The sequence below is a fragment of the Branchiostoma lanceolatum genome, chromosome 6, assembly GCF_035083965.1.
Source record: "Branchiostoma lanceolatum isolate klBraLanc5 chromosome 6, klBraLanc5.hap2, whole genome shotgun sequence".
Taxonomy (NCBI): Eukaryota; Metazoa; Chordata; class Leptocardii; order Amphioxiformes; family Branchiostomatidae; genus Branchiostoma; species Branchiostoma lanceolatum.
The window spans coordinates 13,866,455-13,887,445 of record NC_089727.1 but is presented as its reverse complement, the minus strand read 5'-3'; the positions used below and the strand labels follow the sequence as shown (position 1 = coordinate 13,887,445).

The window sequence follows — 20,991 nt, the reverse complement described above, 5'->3', positions numbered from 1 at the left end:
CAGGAAAATCCTAAAACAAAACCATAGAGCAAAGTCCAAAGCATAGAATCTAATGGAAAATCAAGTTCATAAATTGGTTTTAATTAAGAAATGAAAATAAAAACTTATTACTGAACTTCTAATAAACTAATTCTCTTCACCAGAGTCTGAGTTGTTACAGTATTGAGCAAAAAGTTACTTCTAGTTTGTGAGATTCTGGAAAATAATTCTTACCTTCGAGACAAAAACCTTTGGAGACGATAATATTTGTAACGTTACCAAGAGCTGCAAACGCGGAAGTGATTTTCAGTTTCGGGCACGAAATAAGGGGCGTTTCAGACAGTACCTCGGGGTAGCACCATTACCGCTGAACTCGGCAATAATGAAAAAGTTTAAGAAAGGCTATAAGTGCTGATTTGTTTACGGCTAAATAACAATCTTATATTGGTAGATTTTGTTCCCTGATAATCCAGATGATAGGTAAAACCCATTTTGCAACATGCTCCCCCGAAAGTAAAATGTACGGCCCCTTATCAAGGGTCAGGTCAGGTCACATGTGGAAGCGGCAACATGGCGACCGTACTTGCGACAAAAGTCATTTTCCCGCTTTCAAGGCTCCATTTCAGATGTCTAGCGGCTTGCCAAAGAAACTACAGCAATGCAAACGGAAGTTCCTCGCCCCTGTCGGGGAAAACCGTCAGGATCGGCTGCGCCTCTGGGTTCTGGGGCGACACGGCGACCGCAGGTGGGTGTCGGTCATCAAGAAACTTTTAGAGGGGGAGGGGGGCGTTTGTGCCCGTCAGGATTTCATCCTAAATCAAGTAACGTCCTTGATGTAACAAAAATTAAACCCGGAATATTTTAAGTATTAAGTAAAGAAACTGTATCATCTTTTTACTTCAATTTTTAAATTGCACCACAAATGATGAATTTTCTATTCCATAAATTTAAAACCCAGTATTGTGCATCTACGTGTATCTAAATTATGCAGTGATGATGATATTATGCTGCAGCTCCGCAGCTGATCCACCAGGGCAACATCGAGTTCCTGGTGTTTGACTACCTGGCCGAGGTCACCATGTCCCTCATGGCTGCAGCCAAGCAGAAAGACCAGGTGGGTTCTTATGTCAGGGATTCTAACGGAAGAAAAAATAAGAAGCAAAACAAGACTGGTACTTTACGTAGTAATAATAAAAGACACTTTCCTTACAGTACTTACTTTGGGATATGCATCAAGTTCTGCGGGACGTACTGTGGGATATCGCTATATGTCTCGCGCTATTCCGCGGTACGTCCTGTGGAATCTCGCGGGACTGTGATGCATATCCCGAAGTCTGTACTGTAATTGTAAATCAAGGGATTGAGTGAAGAAAAGTTTGTGTCTTGTCTGTGCGTGTGTGCATGTTCTATTGTTTTCATAAATGCCAGCATACATGTACTTGTTACTTTGATGATTTATTTGAACATAAGCAGAAGGTAATTCATGTCTCAGTAGTCTCAGACAACTTTAATGTTCTTTCAAAGCATAATTGTATTTTCCCCTTTTCAGAATTTTGGCTATGCTCCTGATTTTGTCCGAACAGCTATTGGACCTTTCATAAAGGATATCAAGAAGAAAGGTTTGCTTCTCCTTTGATATGGCCTGATTATTATAATGCAGTCCTACAAACATTCTTTATGATATTATATATATACTTATACTACATCTATATACGCATGTATCTATATACACATTCTTTATGATATTATATATATACTTATACTACATTCTATATACACATATATACATACTTATACTACATCTATATACACATATCCTGCTGTCACAACAGTCAGTCTGTAACTTACATAGCCCTGATCACTTATCCCTGAATGGTAACCTCGTATTTTGTTATACACAGGTATCTGTGTAGTGAGTAATTGCTGGAAGAGTTTCACATGTGTATTGTAATGCCCAGGTATCCGTGTGGTGAGTAACGCTGGGGGAGTGAACCCGCAGGCCTGTGCTGTGGCACTACAGGAGGTAGCCAAGAAGTCTGGAGTGGACCTGAAGATTGCTACCATATTTGGAGATGACCTAATGCCACAGGTGATCTTATATCTGTTTGTGTAGGTCAATAACTTATTAATATTGATGTTTTAGATGTTTAAAGGTAAATGTAGTGCAGAAATGGTCTACAAAAATGTGTCATGGCTACTTCTCTGTGTCCTTGTGTGTTTTTTTACTTTTTCCTTGTACTGAAACAAAACATTCTCAGGAAAAGAATTTCAGCCATCCAGCTTTAGTAAGAACTGTTCTCATGCCTTTAAAAGGTACTTGGCTGGGAAATTTTCACAGTGGATCATATGTCGCACAGTGGTACATGTTAAGATATGTCTTAATCTTTGTCTTGATTTCAGCTTGCAGATGTTGCAGCCTCCGGGGTGAGAGATTTGGACTCCGGTGCACAACTCCCCAAGACTATACACAGTATGAATGCCTATCTAGGGTAAAGTATCAACACTCATTTGAATCATCCTGTTTGAAATATCTGAGGAAAATTGCCAAGGATTTTGTTCATTATAACTCATAGTATGAGTTTTAGGGGAAAATAGAATAAGTCTAATTATAGTACATAGAGGCCTAGCCTGTACAGTTAGTTGTTGTCTCTCCCTATATTTCTTTGGTCATTTCTGTAGGACATAGCCAATCAGCAGAGCCCTAGACCATGAATCTGCTGTCCCTCCTAACTCTATTAACTTAACAGCCTTATTTGGTTATTTCTGTAGGGCTCGGCCAATCAGCAGAGCCCTAGACCATGGAGCTGATGTAGTGATCACAGGGAGGTGTGTGGACAGTGCTGTGGTACTGGGACCATTGCTGCACTCGGTAAGTATTCATGGTACTGTTGTTGGTCTCATAGGACTGTTTTCAAAACAATACCAGAAACTTTGTTTCTCCTTTCAGGGTATGATTTTATTTTTTCAAATGATAAATACAGCTTGTACAATGATTGTTGGAAAGTTGTTATTTCATTTTTTTACTATTGTATCTTACTGCCACACAGTTTGGTTGGAAGACAACAGACTATGATCTTCTTGCAGCAGGAAGGTATGGAGGTTTTAAGAAAATCATGTTTTATCTTTGTTAAACCATCCTTCTTTTCTTTGTTGATTTTATGCAAAGTTTGTTGATTTTGTCTTCATAAAAGTTAGGTCCTGTCACTTATTCTCTAAGCTGAATGTCAAACCAATACTTGAAAAAGAGCACTGGATCATTTTATCTTTACAATAGGCCTTTTTTTGAGGGAACATTTGAGTGCTATATATTACGGATCCATTTCAGACAAGTCCATGTATGTTTTTTCAGCCTTGCTGGCCATATTGTAGAGTGTGGTGCTCAAGGAACTGGTGGGATATTCACTGACTGGCACACAATACCAGATTGGTAAGTCAAGGTTTCTTATTTTTCCTTTCTTGAGAACTTAAGAATAAAGCACAGACAGATCCAAAAGCTATAGGGGCAGTATATCATTAGAAAACAACAGAAATTATGCCCCAAAATGACTCAAATTCACAACAGTTTTACGTCAACAGTTTTGAAAGAAATGTATGAATTACCCTGCATTTGTTTGTGTTTTCAGTTATAGATGAAATGTAGCCCAATTACATCCTCCTAGAAAATGAGCCAGGAAAATGGCAGGGCAAAATGGATGCTAAGATTTTAAAGAATTGTCACAGGAGTTTGATAACTTACTCTTGGAAAATGATACAGAATTGTTTTACACATGACAGAGAAAAATGCAAACAGAATTTTGCAATGTTTCATGGAAATGCTGATAATGATTTATATTTACATTGTTTCCAGGGACAAGATGGGATTCCCTATTGTGGAGGTAGCGTCTGATGGCCAGTTTGTCGTGAGCAAGCCCCCCAAGACTGGCGGTTTGGTATCCGTGCCAACAGTTGCGGAGCAGATCGTGTACGAGATTGGTGATCCACGCGCATACCTCCTTCCCGATGTGTCGTGTGACTTTGCAGACGTGACACTGAAGGAAATCGATGGTTTGTAGAATTTCATATATAGCACATGGAAAATTAGAACTTGAACTTGAACTTCATGGGAATGGTGTTCAGCACAAGGAACAGGCCTGTTACATATGTATGGATAGTTTTCAGCACAAAGGGCAGGTATGTCTGTATGTATGAATAGTGCTCAGGGACAGGTCTACATGTATGGATAGTGTTCACAGCACTATGGACAGGACTGTATGAATGTATGGATAATGTTCAGCAACAGGGACAGGACTGTATGTACGTATGCATGGTTAGTGTTCAGCTCCAAGGACAGGTCTGTTGCATATGTATGGATGATGTTCAGCACCAGGGACAAGACTGTATGGATAGTGTTCAGCACCAAGGACAGGTCTGTTGCATATATATGGATGATGTTCAGCACCAGGAACAGGACTGTATGGATGGATAGTGTTCAGCACCAAGGACAAGTAGGTTCTGTATGTATGTATGGATAATGTTCAACTGTGTGGATAGTGTTCAGCACCAAGGAAATGACTGTATGTTTGTATGGATAGTGTTCAGTACCAAGGACAGGTCTGTTTCATATGCATGGATGGTGTTCAGCACCAGGGCCAGGTCTGTATGAATGTATGTATCTATGTGTGCAAGTATATATGTGTTGTGTTCAACTATATGGATAGTGTTCAGAAGTAAAGACAGGTTTGTGTTTTGTTTTTCAGATAATGTTTAAATCTTTAATATGTTTTCCCTTCACAGGTCAGGATGGGGGTGCTGTGTTGGTTACTGGGGCAAAAGGAAACCCTCCTTCAAAACATGCTAAGGTAGTTCCTCTTCTTGTGTGTCCTCTTTTCATCCATCTTTCATTGTTTTGTCTTTTTTTTCTATATAGGCTTAAGGAGTTGATGGTGTGTGTGTTACATGTATGTGCAAAACAAATTTCTCAGGAATGAAGATGAAAATACTTATGCCAAGAAACATGAAAACAATGTCAAAGAAAACAGTGATCTTGCAGTGAAATTTTACAAAGTGACATAGCAAAGATATGTAGCATTTCCCCCAATCCTTCCTGCACTATTTCTAGATGATAGTAAACCAATAGATTGTTGCAAAAATGCCAAGCAGATACTGAAAGGGTTTTTGATGTTCTATAGGTGAGTGCGACATATTTTGATGGTTACCGAGCCCTGGCAGTCTGTGCCGTGGGAGGACCCAGGGCTGTAGACAAGGCCAGGAGAACAGCAGAGAGTATCCTGAAGAGGTGAGTACAAACAAGGAAGTTGATATACATAACTTGTCTTCTGTTCTTTTATCTTCCATATTTTCATATGGAGTTAAAAACTAGTACATTTGGGGTCCAGAAAAAGGACAATTATGACAACAATGATTGTGATGTCTTCCTTGATGCTTATGTTTTCAGAGTTAGAAGGATATACAAGCAGCTTGGGATGGAAGACTTCAAGAAAGTACACATACAGGTAATATTGCAAAGCTATGTCAGCTTACACTTCCTCAAGTTGTTCAAAGAAAATGTAGTAGAAATTAGATAATACTTGCAACCTTACACAGATAAGTTCATTAACACATTAGATGTAGATAAATTCCAACATAGAAAATGTCCCCTTTATGGTAATATGAATATTATGTCTTTACGTATCTAAAAACCCAATTTCTTTATATTATAGACATTACACTCATGAATTGTGTTATTTTCTGTACTGAGCTCAAGAACACACTATGTGTGCATTGATGAATGAACTACTACATTCACTGCTACAATGTTTGTCATTTTTTCCCACTCTACAGATTGTGGGAGCAGAAGAAACATATGGACCACATGCCAACCCAACACTAGCCAAGGTTAATGTTGCTTTTTTCTACATACTTCTTAGGTCCTGTTGAGTCTCCCTCAATTCCTTAAGAATCACAAAAAGAAGTGTTGCATTGTTTATTCATATTTCAGCCTTCAATAAACTCCAAGGAAGCTAGAATGTAAAAGGTTCGGTCAGAAAAAATTGAATTGTTAGAGCTGTTTTCTTGTCCCCTACTTTGTTTATGTGAAACAGGGCTTTTACAAAAGGTGTCTCCCTCCCCTCCCCTGTCCTATCCACAGGCCCAGCGTGAAGTTGCCCTGTGGTTTGGGGTGCAGCACAATGATAGAAGAGCCCTGCAGCTGTTTGCAGGGGAGATTGCTCCTGCTGGCACCGGCATGGGTTCGTTCTTAATGTTTTCTAAGTCTCACCTGTTTCATACTGATGACCTTTGGTTTTAGAAGATATTTTGTTCTTTTAATTTTCTTTTTTTAACGAAAAATACCACAAATTTGTTTCTTTTTACAGCACCTGGTTTGACAGGTATTGTTGGCGGCAGACCAAGAGTGTAAGTGTTTGTACCTCATGCCCAACTTATTAAATCCTTATATGTCATGTGTCAATATTTGCTAATTTTCTTGCTGTTGTGAAGAGCAGAACCTGTTATTAGAATGATAAGATTAAGAATTAAAAGAAAAATTCTCACGAAGCCTTTCTATTCATATTCTATTTGTCAAATGTACAAATTTAAAGTTTGTTTGCTTGATTTTGAAATACATTTGTTTACATGGAATCAAATTTTTCAGGTCTCCAGTGTTGAAACTGTTTTCCTTTCTCTACAACAAGGAAAACCTGAAGGTAAGTTTGCCACACCTACATTTTTGTAAGAATACCACAGGATATCTAACTTAAGATTCATTTGTCACAAACATTTGAAGGATTATTTTTATTCATGATGCACTTTCTTTTGCCCAGATTGACATCCATGTGGACGGCGAGGAAGTAGAGACCATGGTAGACGACCACAGGGTGGATGGTCAGCAACAAGAAGCTCAGCCAGCAGTGGAGTCAGGTATCAGGGAGGATATTCATTTTCTAACATTGAGAACTGTAATAAACAATATCCACAGTTGTCAAGACATCATTGTTTTGACTAGTATGAATTGATACCGCTAGTAAAATAGTTTGATATAATAAGTATGGTTATTTCTGTTTGGTTTGACAGAAGCTGTGGAGAGTGGACCCTGTACATACAGGTTAGAGGACCTGGCCTACACCAGGAGTGGGGACAAAGGAAACTCCTGCAACATTGGTGGGTGCTGTTTACACATTTATAAACTGTCTAATTATCAGGAGAGTTTGTGTAAGAGCCATCATAAGCTGTGATTTGGAGCAAAAGTGACAACTCAGCATATTTACTTTTTTTAAGTTTTGAAAACTGTTAAAAACATTTTTTTAACTTGAAGGGATATTTCTTATCTATTTTCTGTGAGTGTGGTTTCCAATTCTGAATGCTGAACAGTTCCGTTACAAGTTGGGTGGCACTTCTGAACATTGAATCTGTACATTCGCAGGTGTGGTGGCCAGGTGTCCTTCCTACCTGCCGTACCTGCGAGCTGCTCTGACACCTGAAGCTGTTCAGCAGTATTTCCAGCACCTGCTGGAACCTTATGATGGTGCATCCCCCCAAGTCATCAGGTAAGAAAATCATTGGCAGGAAATGTATGTCCAACATGTAAGCTGAAGGTTGGAGGAAATTTTGTTTTACAGTACATCTATTACCACATGATTCTTGAGATGCCAAAAGCATTCCCATTTTTAGAAAAATTTTATGTCATGATTTGATGTGCCTTTTCTCAGTCCCCCCCCCCCCACACACACACACCCACAAAAGAAGAAAGATATACAAGTATAAAGAAGGTGGTAAAGTAATACCCTGGTAATATCTAATATTTTGTTGTCCATAAGTTCTTCTTGAAAAATTCCCACCACTATAAGGTTTATAAGGTTGAGATTGTTTTCTGTCAAATAATACAGATACACAAACATTGTGGTATTTCTGGGAACCATTTACAATCACTATGTAGTATGTGCTACATATGTAGTATGTACTACATGGCAAGATCACATTTAACATGTGTTTCTGTTGTCCTTGCTGTAGATATGATGTTCCAGGAATCCATGCCTTGAACTTTGTGCTGAAGAACTCCCTGGGAGGGGGAGGGGTGGCATCCCTCAGGAGTGACCCACAGGTATAGGACGATGCACTCATGACTGATATCACATTTTGGAAAAAGTATTATTTTTGGCATCTAGCAATGCTTTTTTGACATGCTTGATGATTCTGGGAATGCATTTAAGTTCGCATGGTTTTATTTCGCGGTATGGAGAAAATGGAGTGTTCGCGGGGGTCTTAAGTTTGCGTTTGAAACAATAGTAGCGCTACAGTAATAGGTGGGCAAAAAGTTTCACAGTTGTCATTTCTGCATTAACAGTAATGGCTTTGTTTGATACCTTGTATAGGAAAACAAGCATTGTGAAATGGTCTACTATAATGATAAAATTTGTGTGATATAATGGAGTGTTTTTTTGTGCTTTTTCCAGGGTAAAGCCTATGGACAGATGCTGCTGGATTTCAAGATAACAAATGTACCAAAATTGGTGCAGTGAGGTGTTTTTGTGGAGCAGTGTGTGCTACAGATAGGTGTCACTATTCTTTTATTTTGATATTTCTGTATGTTTATCCACAAAAGTTTATGAGATTAGGAATTAAATTCATTGTGTGTAGTGAATCTGTGAAAGACAATTTGATTGAATTGAAGACAATGAAGGGATAGTCTTTAATGTTTTAAAGGACACATCAGAATCATGAGCTAGTAAATGTGACAAAAATCACTTGGGCTGGAGGAACAGTATTTTTGTGAACGATTAAGAATATCTTACGTGTGTAACTGTTGTTTCGAAAGCACATCGACTGATGATGATGATGTAAATGCTGCACATCTCTGGGCAACTCAGTTATGTTACTAATATATATGTATACATGGGGTTACTCCATACTCCAGACATGTTTAACCCTTCCCTATCAATTACTGGTGATATATATAGATTCTGCTGCATGGATGGTCCATCAGTAGGAATAAGGTTAATCCAAGATAGCCGTTTTGAATCTCTTAAACACTCAAATGTCACCGTTTATGAATCCATATTGAACAACACATGACTGTCAATAAATGTATCCAATGCTGACCAAATGTTATGATGTCTGCCTGCACATATGTTAAATAGTAACACACTAATACACACAAACAAGGAGCCTGACAACATGTGTGTAAGAAATCGCACATTTATGGCTTCTCAAAGCAAGTAGCATTGCACACAAAATTCTTTTCGTCTTGCTTGAACAAGTCTACCTCATGTGTTGGTTCTGCTTTCATTTCCGTTATACAAATTCTAGAAGCAAACATTCTTGGAACACGTTTCGATGGTACAAGTGCCTGATTTGTCAATTGATGACAAAACTGCTTTACCAGGTATCTTCAATAGTTTATACACTGACAAAAGGAAAAATTATACTTTTCAATATAAAGAAAGATATTATTGAGGTTACTCAGCTGTTGATGATAAGTATTTAACCTTCAGTACTCTGTACTTGCCACATGGCAAAAATGTTGTACTGGTCTAGAGCACTGATGGTTAAAACAAACCTGCATGATCATAGATACCTGTGTGACCATCAAAATTAATACATGCACAAGTATGCAGTAGCTCTTGCAGAAAAGCAAAGATTATTTCTTTTAAGGACTTATCAACAAGGAATGTCTACATTTTTCTTACTATCCACAAACATCTCTCTTACTGTGAGTATCGTAAAGTATCTAAATACATGTAGCAGCCATGGGACAAAAGTTAGTGTGCAAGTTCAACACAGTATATGCGGCTTATTTATTTGCTCTTAATACAAACCCTGCCTCTTACAAACATTACAGCAACAACCACTCAGATCAATTCTCGACTTGAGCTAAACTTTGCCTTTTTGCCTTTTCACATGTCTTGAAGGTTTTTTTGACAAATACAACACAAAGGTCAAGAGCAGTTACTACAAAAGATAAGCCACATCAAGTTGACAATTTGTTCATTAAGCTACCATGCTGTCTTTGTTTCATTCCAGATTGTATTTTAGTTACTGCTCCATCATGTTGTGGTGTGCATAGTGAAAACTAACTGTTTTGTCTTGTTAAGAGCTCTCTCTCTCTCCAGTGTCCCTCCTGGAATTTTTTATGCCCAGTACCGATATGATTTTTCAACCATTCTGTTGATTGACAAATCAAAACTTTTGATCAGGTTGTCAGCTGTGCCCCAAAACTTACACCAGATCAATATGCAGCTATTTGAAAAGAGGTCCTCAGAATGCAAGAAACAGCACTGCAGAGAGTTTGGAAGCTCAAAATTCCAAATCAAGGGGAGCGTGTCTATGGATGCCCCTAGATTCCTTGCACTTTCAGCATTGAGTCTGAGCTTTGTTCTGTAAAACTGGGGACAAATCTATAATTTATTAGAGCAATAGAGAGAGCCCTGTTCTCATTCATTGTGCAGTTTGGATAAACACAAATACAATGTATGCAATTGTAACTAAGGTCTGTTGTTTGAATCAGACTTTAAATCAGAATCACCCAATAATTACCTATAATAACTATTCAAAGGCACAAAACTGGTTGCTATCCTGCAACTGTTTTAAACTTGTTTTCCTCACAATATCTACTTCATTAGTATAGTACTGAAATCTCAGTGAAGAATTGTGAGTTTTCATTAGAACAGTTGCTGATGAAATCAAACTATCAATCTGATACTATTTCGTTAGTCAAATGCTTAACATGATCAGTATGTAATTTTAAGAATAATTCAACACTTTCTTAAACAGGAGCTGTTGTATTATGATACACAGAACATGATAAATAAATGCATAAGATGACATGTAAGTAGCACAGATGCTGGACTCTATTTGGATGAACAAATTTCGAGATGTTAGATTAGATGTAACAACCATTATCCAGAATCATATCATGAATTACTGGGATTTTCTATCATTGTAGCAGATTGGTTTCTACACTAACTGTTGTAACAACATTTACCTTAAACTGCTGCATTATCCATCCATGTTTGGCTGGTTATGACTGTGGCATGTATTGGATAAAGTGTAATACATGATCTGATTCAATGTATGAGCAATCATGACGTGAATGCATGTATTAGTCACATGTACAGGTGGCATATTGAACTGACATTCTAAAGGCCTACACAACACGGGCTATTTAATAGAAATCAAAATGATTTAATTAAACACCACAAGCATAAACTACAGGTCCTGTGTACTTCCAAATACATGATGATGGTTCTTGAAGCATATTGCCCATACTGTAAATGATACTTTCTGAATGGCGTGTATCAATTATGAAAGTTAAACTTAACCAACTGAAGGAACAATGATTTTGTTACTAACAATAATATATACAATGTGATAACTTACTACATGTACAGAACAGGATATCATAAAAAGTTGAAAGACAAAATATTAAATGATAGTATTTAAAAAAATTATATAGTTTTTTAGGCAGGGCCAAATTCCTATGGCTTTTTTTTTTACAAAATTCCTTTCAGTTTCATTGCACATTTGACAAATTTGCATTTACATTTGAACCAAAGCGGTTTTGCAGCATTGATGATCAGTACATGGGCTCCATGCGTGTTACCATGTCTGGTGGGAACAACTTTCACAGCAATGTTTCAGCTCTCTTAGTCAGCGTATTTCTACATTCAGCCTTGCACATTCATGATTTTGCATTCGCCACGTTGCAACACAGCCAACAGTGTTGAGTCATTATCTCACACTGTTTATGACTTTGCAATTCACATCAAGCATTTTATACATTTTGGGGTAATGTTCTTTAAAGGTGGGAGTAGGTTTTTAATTCTACGGACTGACACTAGTATTAAGAGGTACATTGGCCATAGTGCTATCATTTGGCAGGGTTCCCATTTCTGGTATAACGTTATCACTTTATTTGCTAAAGCTAAGGATGCTTTATGTCTCTTAGGCAGCTAGCATGTTTACATTTTACTTTAAGCAAAACTTGTATCTTGGAGGGGGGAGGAGGAAACCTTGCTTTTGTGACTACCATGATCATGCTCTAGACCAGAGATGGCCACAAGAGCATGTAGCTAAGTCAATTTCACAATCCTGTAGCTTTTATTTCAATGGTAAGCATGAGGAGATGTGATAACATGGAAAAGATGTCTAATACAGTCCATGAAATCTGCTATCCATTATTAGATGAATAACAATGCTTCTACAGTTGATTCTTCTTGTATGCGTAAGCTTGTTATGTTTTGATTCTATTAGAGCAAGGACACTATATAGTGTCCTTGATTAGAGGGTAATGTACTACATGTTTTAGCATTGTTATTGTAGATACTTGTATATCTTGAAGCAGTGGTTTCCTGAGTCGGCCACTGCCACGTAGCCGTCAGCGGTGAGGCACAGCCCCTGTGGCCCGTACAGTGGATCCGCCATGGTGTTCACATAAGACAGGAACGATCCAGTACAGTCAAACACCTGAAAAATAGAAAGTGCAATTTGAGTGTTGTAAACTTTGTGTGCTTGCCAAGTCTGGTAACATTGTGTAAACTGGTGAGAAGAAGCAAAATCGAGACTTGTATGTCCTTTCCACTCTTTGATATGTTTTTGATATATCATAGAAAAATTTTTGCAGGGTTACTGGAATACTCTTTTTTCTGTCACGTTTTACTCTGATCTCTTGCCAGCCCCATTGTTAAGTGTCCATTCCTATCTGCCTTTTATTTTGATTCCAAATCCACACATACATGACCCTTTCTTGGATTCTGTACTTGAGATCCATACCTCTATTTTTCTAGACCTTTAAAGAAAATGATAATCTCACCTGTATCCTGCTGTTTCCCCAGTCTGCAACAATGATGTTACCTGACGAGTCAACAGCCACGCCTGTCGGCGCGTTGAACTGTCCATTGCCCTCTCCATTTGATCCGAAACGGTACAGAAACGTCCCGTTTGGGTCAAACACCTTCACGCAATGGTTGTGGAAGTCCGACACCACAATGTTGTTCGCCGGACTAACAGCAACGAAGTGCGGTCCAGCAAACTGCTTGTCGTCATTTCCTCGCGAACCAAACTTCTGCAGGAACTTTCCGTTAGACTGGAAGATGAAGACGCAGCTGGCCTTGTTGTCAACGACGATGATGTGTCCGTTCTTGTCGACCGCCACCCCCTTGGGGCCGAGAAGTTTTCCTGAGCCAAACTTGTTGATGAACTTCCCGTCGGGTCCGAACACGCTGACCCACTTGTTGTCGTAGTCGGCCACGATGTAATTTCCATTGTGCGAAACTGTCACCCCCGTGGGTCTTTGAAGCTGCCCAGCGTTGCGACCTCGAGCACCAAACTTCAACTTGAAGTCTCCCATGTTACTGAACACTTGTATAACCTGGTTGTTGCTGTCCGCAACTATGATCTTTCCTGGACACGTGGCCACCCCTTGTGGATTAGTGAACTCACCCTTGTTACGACCTTTAACCCCAACTCGCATTACTAGATCGTCCTCGATTGGGTTGCTTCTCGGACGCGAGCCTTTCGACCTACTGCTAGCGGGGCGCTTGTACGCTTTTTGTCGCACGGTACCAGTCTTGATCATTTTCGTCTTGACAGACTGGTCGGGAAGTTGAGACTCTGGTATGACCTTCAGATCAAATGGGCTACCTCTGACATGTTCACCAAATAGCCTCAGAGCCATGCTGTATTTGCCTTCCTTCTGAGGTAGGTACGTCAGTTCGTACGTCCCATTCTTGTTGTCTGCTACATCACCATCTATCATACTGCCCTCCGGGCTGGCTATCTCCACCGAAATGTCCGCATGTCCAGTCTTAATCAAGCTGCCGAGACGATCTTTTGTCGTAATGGTGACTGACATTTGTCGACCAATCACTCCTTGCCTGAGCCCTTCCCCGCTTGCTACAGTCTCGTGTCCGACTGAATGGTTGGTCAGTATACAGCCCAAATTTGCAATGGACCGTTTGATGTTGTCCAACTCTGCTTGGAACAGCACAAAATCATTCTGCTCTGGTTTTAAAGGGTACTTAATGGACGCCAGTTCTGTGAGTCTGTCGCTCATCTGTTTCTTGATCAACAGAACTTCTGTCTCGTTCCCGTGACTCAGGGCCTGTTCTGTAAACTCACAGCTGCTACTGATGTTCGCTAATGCAGAGTTCAGGGCCTCTTTCTGGTCATGTAGAACTTGGTTCTTAGAGCTGTATATCGTCTCTAACTCAGAGAACAGGGCTGTTTTTCGTTGGCTAATAGCCTTCTCCAGCTCCTCAAATGCACTGGTGATTTCAATCTCTGCATCGCTTTTCTTTGTGGCGAGATGTTGGCTGATCTCTGAGATGTTCTTGATTGCCTCCGCTATGCTTGGGAGTTGGGACTTGGCTATCTCTAAGCGCTGCTGTAGGGCAGCCTTGTGATCCTGCACCACGTCTTTCAGCTGCACGGTGGTGTGTTCGTTGTGCTCCACCGCGGTGCAGTTCTGGCACACGGCCGTTTCGCAGGACTGGCAGTAGTACTCCAGGTCCTGCCCCTCGTGACTAGGACACGACAGCGGCTGAGGTTTCATCGCTTCCGGAGGATCTTCCGAGTCCTCCTCTGGTCGCTCCAGTACCTCCATCAGACCGGTGATGAAGAAGTTATTCTGGAGAGCCGACACTCCCTCTTGCGGGAGAATAGACGTCTGGCGGCAGACGGGGCAAGACAGGGAAAGGCTCTCTTGAGGAATGTAAGTTTGTAAGCAGCACTCACAGAAGGTGTGAAGGCAAGGGAGGACCTTGGGAGTTTTATAACGCTCCAGACAAATTCCGCAGATCAGGAACTGCTTGTCAATCTGCTTGACTACAGGGATGTTGCTGGCCATTGTAAAACTCGGATATCAGTGTTGGAAGTCTTGGTCAGTGTGATGGTGCGGTCCCCACCTCTGCTCCAGAATGCACAAGAATGCTTACAAGCATTAAAGGTCAGTTTTGACTGGGAGGCACATCAGATGTATGCAACTTGGAGGTCCTATGATTGAACTTGAGTTCTGTAAAGAACAGGAAAAAGTGAAGTCAAAATCACATCATATATTTGAATGGTATATTAGTACTTTACCTTAAAGTTTATATAATTTTCTTGTCTTCCAGTGATTGCACAACCGAAACTTTTCACACCCACTTTGTGCTATTGCCTTGTTCCAACAAGATATCTCCCTATTTTTCATAGATTGGTAAACTGCTTTTCAAAGCTTCAAGTTTCTTTGCAAAATGTGGACGTATAAAGTCTATTTGTTATATCTTAATGGTTGCAACCAACAGTGCATTGCCCAAAATGATTAGAATTTGTCAGTTATGTCATACCCTATAGCAGCCTTACAGTCAATCATTGTCTTGTTATACTGCGAGTAAGAACAAGGAAGCTCAGTATGGAAAGTGCCTGGAGAACTCAGCAAGGGACATTTGAGCAAGAAAGTGTCAAACGGGTTTAGGTTTGTAAATATATTGTGTACCAGATTCTCTTAGCCATCATGCCATTGGATTGCTAGAAATGTGCAAAACATTCAGCAGCCAGCCCTGTGGGATGTTCATACAGATGCCACTCACTGACTCAGGTCTATCACTGCAAGAAAATATTCCCACCAGTCAGCTTGGATTATATGTGATATTATAGTTTATGTGATATCCTTCCCTTTGATGCATATGCTGTCACAGTGGGATTTTAGAATTTAGCTTAATGTATACTTGACAACTTGAGAGCTGAGTCCATCCTACTCTTACTCTTATCAATAAGTGTCATTGGAGTTTGACATGCTTAAAATGTTACTCTATAATGAGTCTATTCAAATATGGGAGCAGCTGCAAGACTGTAACCCCCTCTCAGGAAAAAAAGAATTGAGGGACAAGTTTTACTAGTATATAGTTATATCAGCATAACGTTATATATTATGTAATATACTATATATTGAATAACTCTGGTACATTTGTAAAGCAGCTTTATATTTTGGTGAAGTATTTTTTCCCACGATTTATTTTGTATCCAAATTACAGTTTTTATTTACATTCTCAATGCATCTGTAAGTTACTCTGATTTGATAATGATCTCTTATGGGGTTAAGCCTTCATGATGAATTATTCAAATCTGGCTAAGAAAGATGTATCAAAGGAAGCATAGTATCAATTATTCGTGTTGTTAAACATAGGGATCGAAATGCCACCTGCATATGCAGGCTAGTCCGGGTGAAATTGTCGTTCAGTGCAGGTGTTTTTGACCTCTACCTGTACCTAACCTGTACTGCAGTAGGTACATGTATTTGTAGGTATCCTAAACTATTGCCATACAAATGCAGTGATATACATTTACATTCTAAACTCTGCTGTACAACAGACTTAAGAATTATTAAGAGGTTTCCAGGAGCACCTTAAACCATTGTTTTTTATGGTCTTAAAGGGTAAGAAAAGAAATTGAGTGGTGCAGGCAGTTTTTGATGTCACCTGCATGTATGGAGAAAAAAGTATTTTAAGCCCTGAAATATATTGCACCAAATGTGCACTATCATGGGCATTATCATGGCTTACATCTGTTCCTGCACATAAAATGCCTGACCAATCACTGCTGTCGATTGATTGACCTCGTTTGTTCCGTCAAACAGATCAGCGACTGATCTGCACCCAAATTGCCATTCCGGAGACGGTCCATCACGATTGATGGACGTGATGCAAATAAGAATCTAATTTCAAATTTTGGCGATGAGGAAAAACTGAGGCATCCATCATTCAGGTGTAAAATTTGTTCAGTCCCAGAAGGCTGATGGTAGACATATATGTATCACCAGACTGGCTGTCCTGCATGGCAGGAGGGGTGGGACATTTCATCCTCCGGAGGGGTGGGACTGATTTACAGAGACATTCTGTAAAGCAGGCTGGCAGAAATGTAGTACCCAATGGCTATGCTGTAAGCGTTGTGAAGAACAGTTCTCATTTTTACAGAATTTAGATAAAAAAATCTTTGATCAAAACAATCAAACAAACAAGATTGCAATGGTTGCCACAAGTACATATATCCCCTATACATGTAGTTGCAAATGGTTAACCCCTGATTCCTCCTCTTTGAAGGAGACAAATGATTGGCCCCTAATGCTAGTCCTCTGCAAAGGTGAAGAATGATTGACCCCTAATTCCTTCCTGGTCTGGAAGAAGAATCAAAGAAACAGCTGGTGAAGCCTTGCGGGGAAGACCTTTAACTTGAAAGGGAAGGAAAATTACTTGGGGCTTTCTTTACAGGCTTTTCAGGAACCCAGATCTGTATGGGGTCAAGATCAGGACAGAAAAACATCCTCCACTTTATGTGTCTGAATTCCTTATCTATAATGTCATTTTCATTGTCACAATCCTCTTTTCTTAGACACTCTTAAAAATGGCAATACGTAATCTAAAGCAGGATTTGCTTACTAAAGATAGATCACTGTTCATCTGCAACATTTGCGTCACACTGCGTCATTTCAGAGGATTTTGATTGAACAAAATTACATGATATAACTGTAATCATATTCTACACAGTCCTAGCAGGTGGCCAAAAAGAACTCTTACTACAGGAGGACAGTAATTGTGTGTGAGAAAATTGAAATAACTACACGTACAGTCACCATACCTCCTTCCATGCCAGACACCTGGTTGCAGTAATTGTTAGCAGTGAACCTGAGTCACCTCCGAACATGTAATGTCACAAGGCCTACTCATGTGGTCTGACTTGTTGGGGGGGTTTACTGGTAGGGTTATGGGATTTGTCACCACCTGGCTGAATCACTGAATGACACACTTGTTACATAACAAGGGGGTAATTTGTAGTTATGAGGTGAGTGTGGGAGTGAAGGGGGGAGGGAGGGCATTTCTGATAGAGTTGTCGTTACCTACTGGATTTGGGTGTACATTACAATGTATAAGGCGTGAAGGGAAAGGATAAATTGCACTAAAGGTATGGAATTATGGTGGAGAAATTCTGACAAGGTCAAACCAAGTAGCATAGAAAATTTTCCTGAGTGTGTGAGTGAATGGGGGAGGGAGGGCATTTCTGAAAGAGTTGTCAACCTACTGAATTTGGGTGTACATTTTGAGGCTGACAGGAAAGGCATTTATTGCACTTAAGGTACAGAATTATGGTGAAGAATTTCTTACCATGTCCAACAATTGGAAAATTATTATTCTTACACAACCAAGAGAAAATACACCTGGCTACTTTTCTCTGAACTCTGAAGATAGCTGATAATCTACCGAAACATTGGCCAGTTAAGTCTTATCTAGGTCGTATCACAATAAAAATTTTCCTATAACCTAAAACCTGATGAAGGTATTCAAAGAACTAATGTCAACCAAACAGATAATACAATGTCATGTATCAGGATACTAGAAATTCAAGTGTCAAAACAAATTTATTTTTTAGCTAAGCTAACGTTACACTTCTCTTTGTATTTTGTAAACCCAACAAATAACTTTGAAATTCATGTTCACCCAAGCTGAACCCCTGGGGGGTCCGTGCCTGGTTTACTGTACAAACAGTTCTTGGAGGGTGTTGTGAAGTTCAACATTGACATGCCAATACTCTTGACATTGACGTCTTCAATGTTACTTTCTCACGATATCTAAGATAGCATACTCACTATACTGTGAATACAATATTTACATATTTTAGGAATGTTAACATATCTTAAGTAGAAGTCAATACTTAGAGTTAAGCAGCTCTGGAATATCACATAGATGCATAGCTTTAGACTTGGTGTATTTGCAGATGGTAGGGTCAAAACTGGGCCAAGCATGTAACACACTGTGCATTGAACTATAATTCAAATGTTAGAATGTTTTGTTCCTCAACAAGCATGGAGACACAAAAGACTTGGACTCCGACCTGAAGGGTATTATAGAACCATCTGTCACCAAATCTTACCACTGGAACTTGGATTTTTGAATAACCAACACTAGGTTCGGGTCGAGAAACGTTTGGAAAAATTTGTCGCCCTTAACTGATTTTGAATTCTATTTGCTCAAAAACAAAACAATTTGTTTGGTTTTGTAAGTTCAAAATTCGATTTATGGTGCACTTACAACATGGTAATAGAATCTGTGAGATGGTAATAGAATCTGTGAGATATTTTGTACATAAAATTGATAAATGTTTCTGAGTATTGTGCATCATATTAGGATGGTAAACAATGCTTGTTATAATAGAACAAATTCGAACACCTGTTAAGATACAATTTTAGACAAATGTCTCCTGTTATTATAGCAAGTCATCAACTGTAACAATTGGAAGATGATTTATTACTACATTGACCTTCCAAAATCCTGTGAGAGTGACATATCTGCAAAATTACTGAATACTGGAATTATTTCATCATGCCCTTATATGTGGCATTTTTTGGGGGGTAATGATTATGAATAATTCATAACACAAGAGAATGACCTCATGTTTAATATTCTTGATCAATGGGGGCCTGAATGGATTAGCAGAGACATGCAGTGACATACTGCTGACCCTAATGGCTTCTACGGAAAGGGCAGAATTGTTCGGGAACACCACATGTAGAGACCATGGCGACTGTATTATATAACTGTTGTATATGCTACATACATGTGAAAATTTAGATAGTTCATACTAATCTATAGCATGTGGTAGTTCTGTCAATTGTAGAGGTATAAATCTAAGAATTGCCGTAAGAAATTTGCTTAGCTTGCATTTCACATACAGTCTTCATTTCCACTTATTGACCTCTCTGCAAAATTAATGTGATGGTATCGTGCAGACACAATGTATTATATATTGTGCAGACACAATGTATTATATATTGTCGGACGTAATGTGCCCCCCTCCCCACTGTGCCATAAGATGTGTTTGTTTGCATACAGCCTGTAATGAACAACATGTTGTTTCTCAAATTCCACATTGAAGGCTGCAGCAAAAGGGCCCATGTATCACGTTGCAAAACAGACAAATGATATCCCACCCCTTTCCCTTCCTATTTCCCTTTAGTCTTAAGGCTTTTCCTGTTTCAAAGGAAGGACATTATTATCCTGATTCACGTCATACAACTGTATGAGAAAATACATCACAGATGCAGCTGCGAATTTGAGATGGTGTTGTACATATTAATATCACAAATATCATATAAAGCTATTGATTATTTCACATAAGTTACAGTATGTTAGTATAGATAGAATATAGATGAGTAAAGAGGGAAATGAAGAATTTGTGAATTAAGATTCAAACCTGCAACATGTATCAGCATACGTTGTAGATAACGTGGCTACCAGGCTGCCATCATATGGGCGCTATCATTTACATTTAAACCTGCTGTGCTATACATCTCAATGCTTGATACATGTAGTGTAGAATTACACGGTGACCATATATCGTTTAACAGAAAACTAGGTATGAGAGGGTTAAATGGTGCGATTTACCTTTTGAGAATGCTGGTCATCTTCCTGAGATGTGTTGAGCATGTACCTCCCCCAGTATGTGTGACAGCCTCTCCGCCAACGCCTACCCTAGATCCCGTTTGAGGTCAGACCTGGTCACCTGACCATGCAAATTAATCAGGCTGTACCCCATGACTGGCAAGGATCTGGAAACCATCCAACACCCTGCTCTTATCTCTAGACCTTCCCTCATGGGGGGGAGTCACTAACACTGGGGTATCTCTCTGGGGGTGGGGGAAAGATGGCATCTTGGCTAAAATATTACTATTGACTCATATCAAGCAATTTCCTAATGAATCATTATAAGATTCTTAAATCCTAAAACAAAGGTAACTGATGAAAAATTCTGTTACCCAAATTATTCGAATCACCTCTCAAACGCACTTTATTTTTTGGCTGAAAAATAATAAAAGTATTAATTCTCGCCCAGAGCTGTCAATTTCGGTATGAATTTCTTCATTCATTCGAAATCACCATTGGGACCTCAATCGACAAGCTCGTGAAAATTAGGGCTCAGTGAAAATTGGGACACAGCAAAAATTGAGGCTCAGTGAATATTGGGGTTCAGTGATTTTCTGGACATCCAGATTCAGCCTGTATTGTATTCTTG

The 20,991-nt window shown here is 39.3% G+C and overlaps 2 protein-coding genes across 2 annotated transcripts; one reads left to right on the top strand and one right to left on the bottom strand.

Annotated features, from left to right (window-relative positions):
* The first annotated feature begins 518 nt into the window (after positions 1–518).
* On the top strand, positions 519–9,464 carry LOC136437383 (uncharacterized). The gene is made up of 21 exons (XM_066431977.1): positions 519–724; positions 993–1,093; positions 1,529–1,598; positions 1,938–2,068; positions 2,380–2,468; positions 2,749–2,848; positions 3,027–3,070; positions 3,329–3,406; positions 3,827–4,023; positions 4,753–4,817; positions 5,148–5,254; positions 5,414–5,471; positions 5,800–5,853; positions 6,107–6,206; positions 6,333–6,372; positions 6,611–6,662; positions 6,780–6,876; positions 7,030–7,116; positions 7,379–7,502; positions 7,966–8,056; positions 8,409–9,464. The coding sequence occupies exons 1-21, from the start codon at positions 550–552 to the stop codon at positions 8,472–8,474; spliced, it is 1,926 nt and encodes a 641-aa protein (XP_066288074.1). The 5' UTR covers positions 519–549; the 3' UTR covers positions 8,475–9,464.
* LOC136437379 (tripartite motif-containing protein 2-like) lies at positions 9,135–20,583 on the bottom strand. The gene is made up of 3 exons (XM_066431971.1): positions 20,364–20,583; positions 12,764–14,962; positions 9,135–12,417 (listed from the first exon to the last, which is right to left on the bottom strand). Exons 2-3 carry the CDS (start codon positions 14,795–14,797, stop codon positions 12,265–12,267), a joined length of 2,187 nt encoding a protein of 728 aa, XP_066288068.1. The 5' UTR covers positions 14,798–14,962; positions 20,364–20,583; the 3' UTR covers positions 9,135–12,264.
* Positions 20,584–20,991: the final 408 nt, after the last annotated feature.

Bases quoted from the DNA above. Each gene is read 5' to 3' on its own strand.
- LOC136437379 (XM_066431971.1), bottom strand. From the start codon at position 14,797: ATGGCCAGCAACATCCCTGTAGTCAAGCAGATTGACAAGCAGTTCCTG. The intron at 12,418-12,763 runs GTGAGATTATCA...TCTATTTTTCAG, and splicing joins GGGGAAACAGCAGGATACAG to GTGTTTGACTGTACTGGATC.
- LOC136437383 (XM_066431977.1), top strand. From the start codon at position 550: ATGGCGACCGTACTTGCGACAAAAGTCATTTTCCCGCTTTCAAGGCTC. The intron at 3,407-3,826 runs GTAAGTCAAGGT...CATTGTTTCCAG, and splicing joins TGGCACACAATACCAGATTG to GGACAAGATGGGATTCCCTA. The intron at 8,057-8,408 runs GTATAGGACGAT...TGCTTTTTCCAG, and splicing joins CCCTCAGGAGTGACCCACAG to GGTAAAGCCTATGGACAGAT.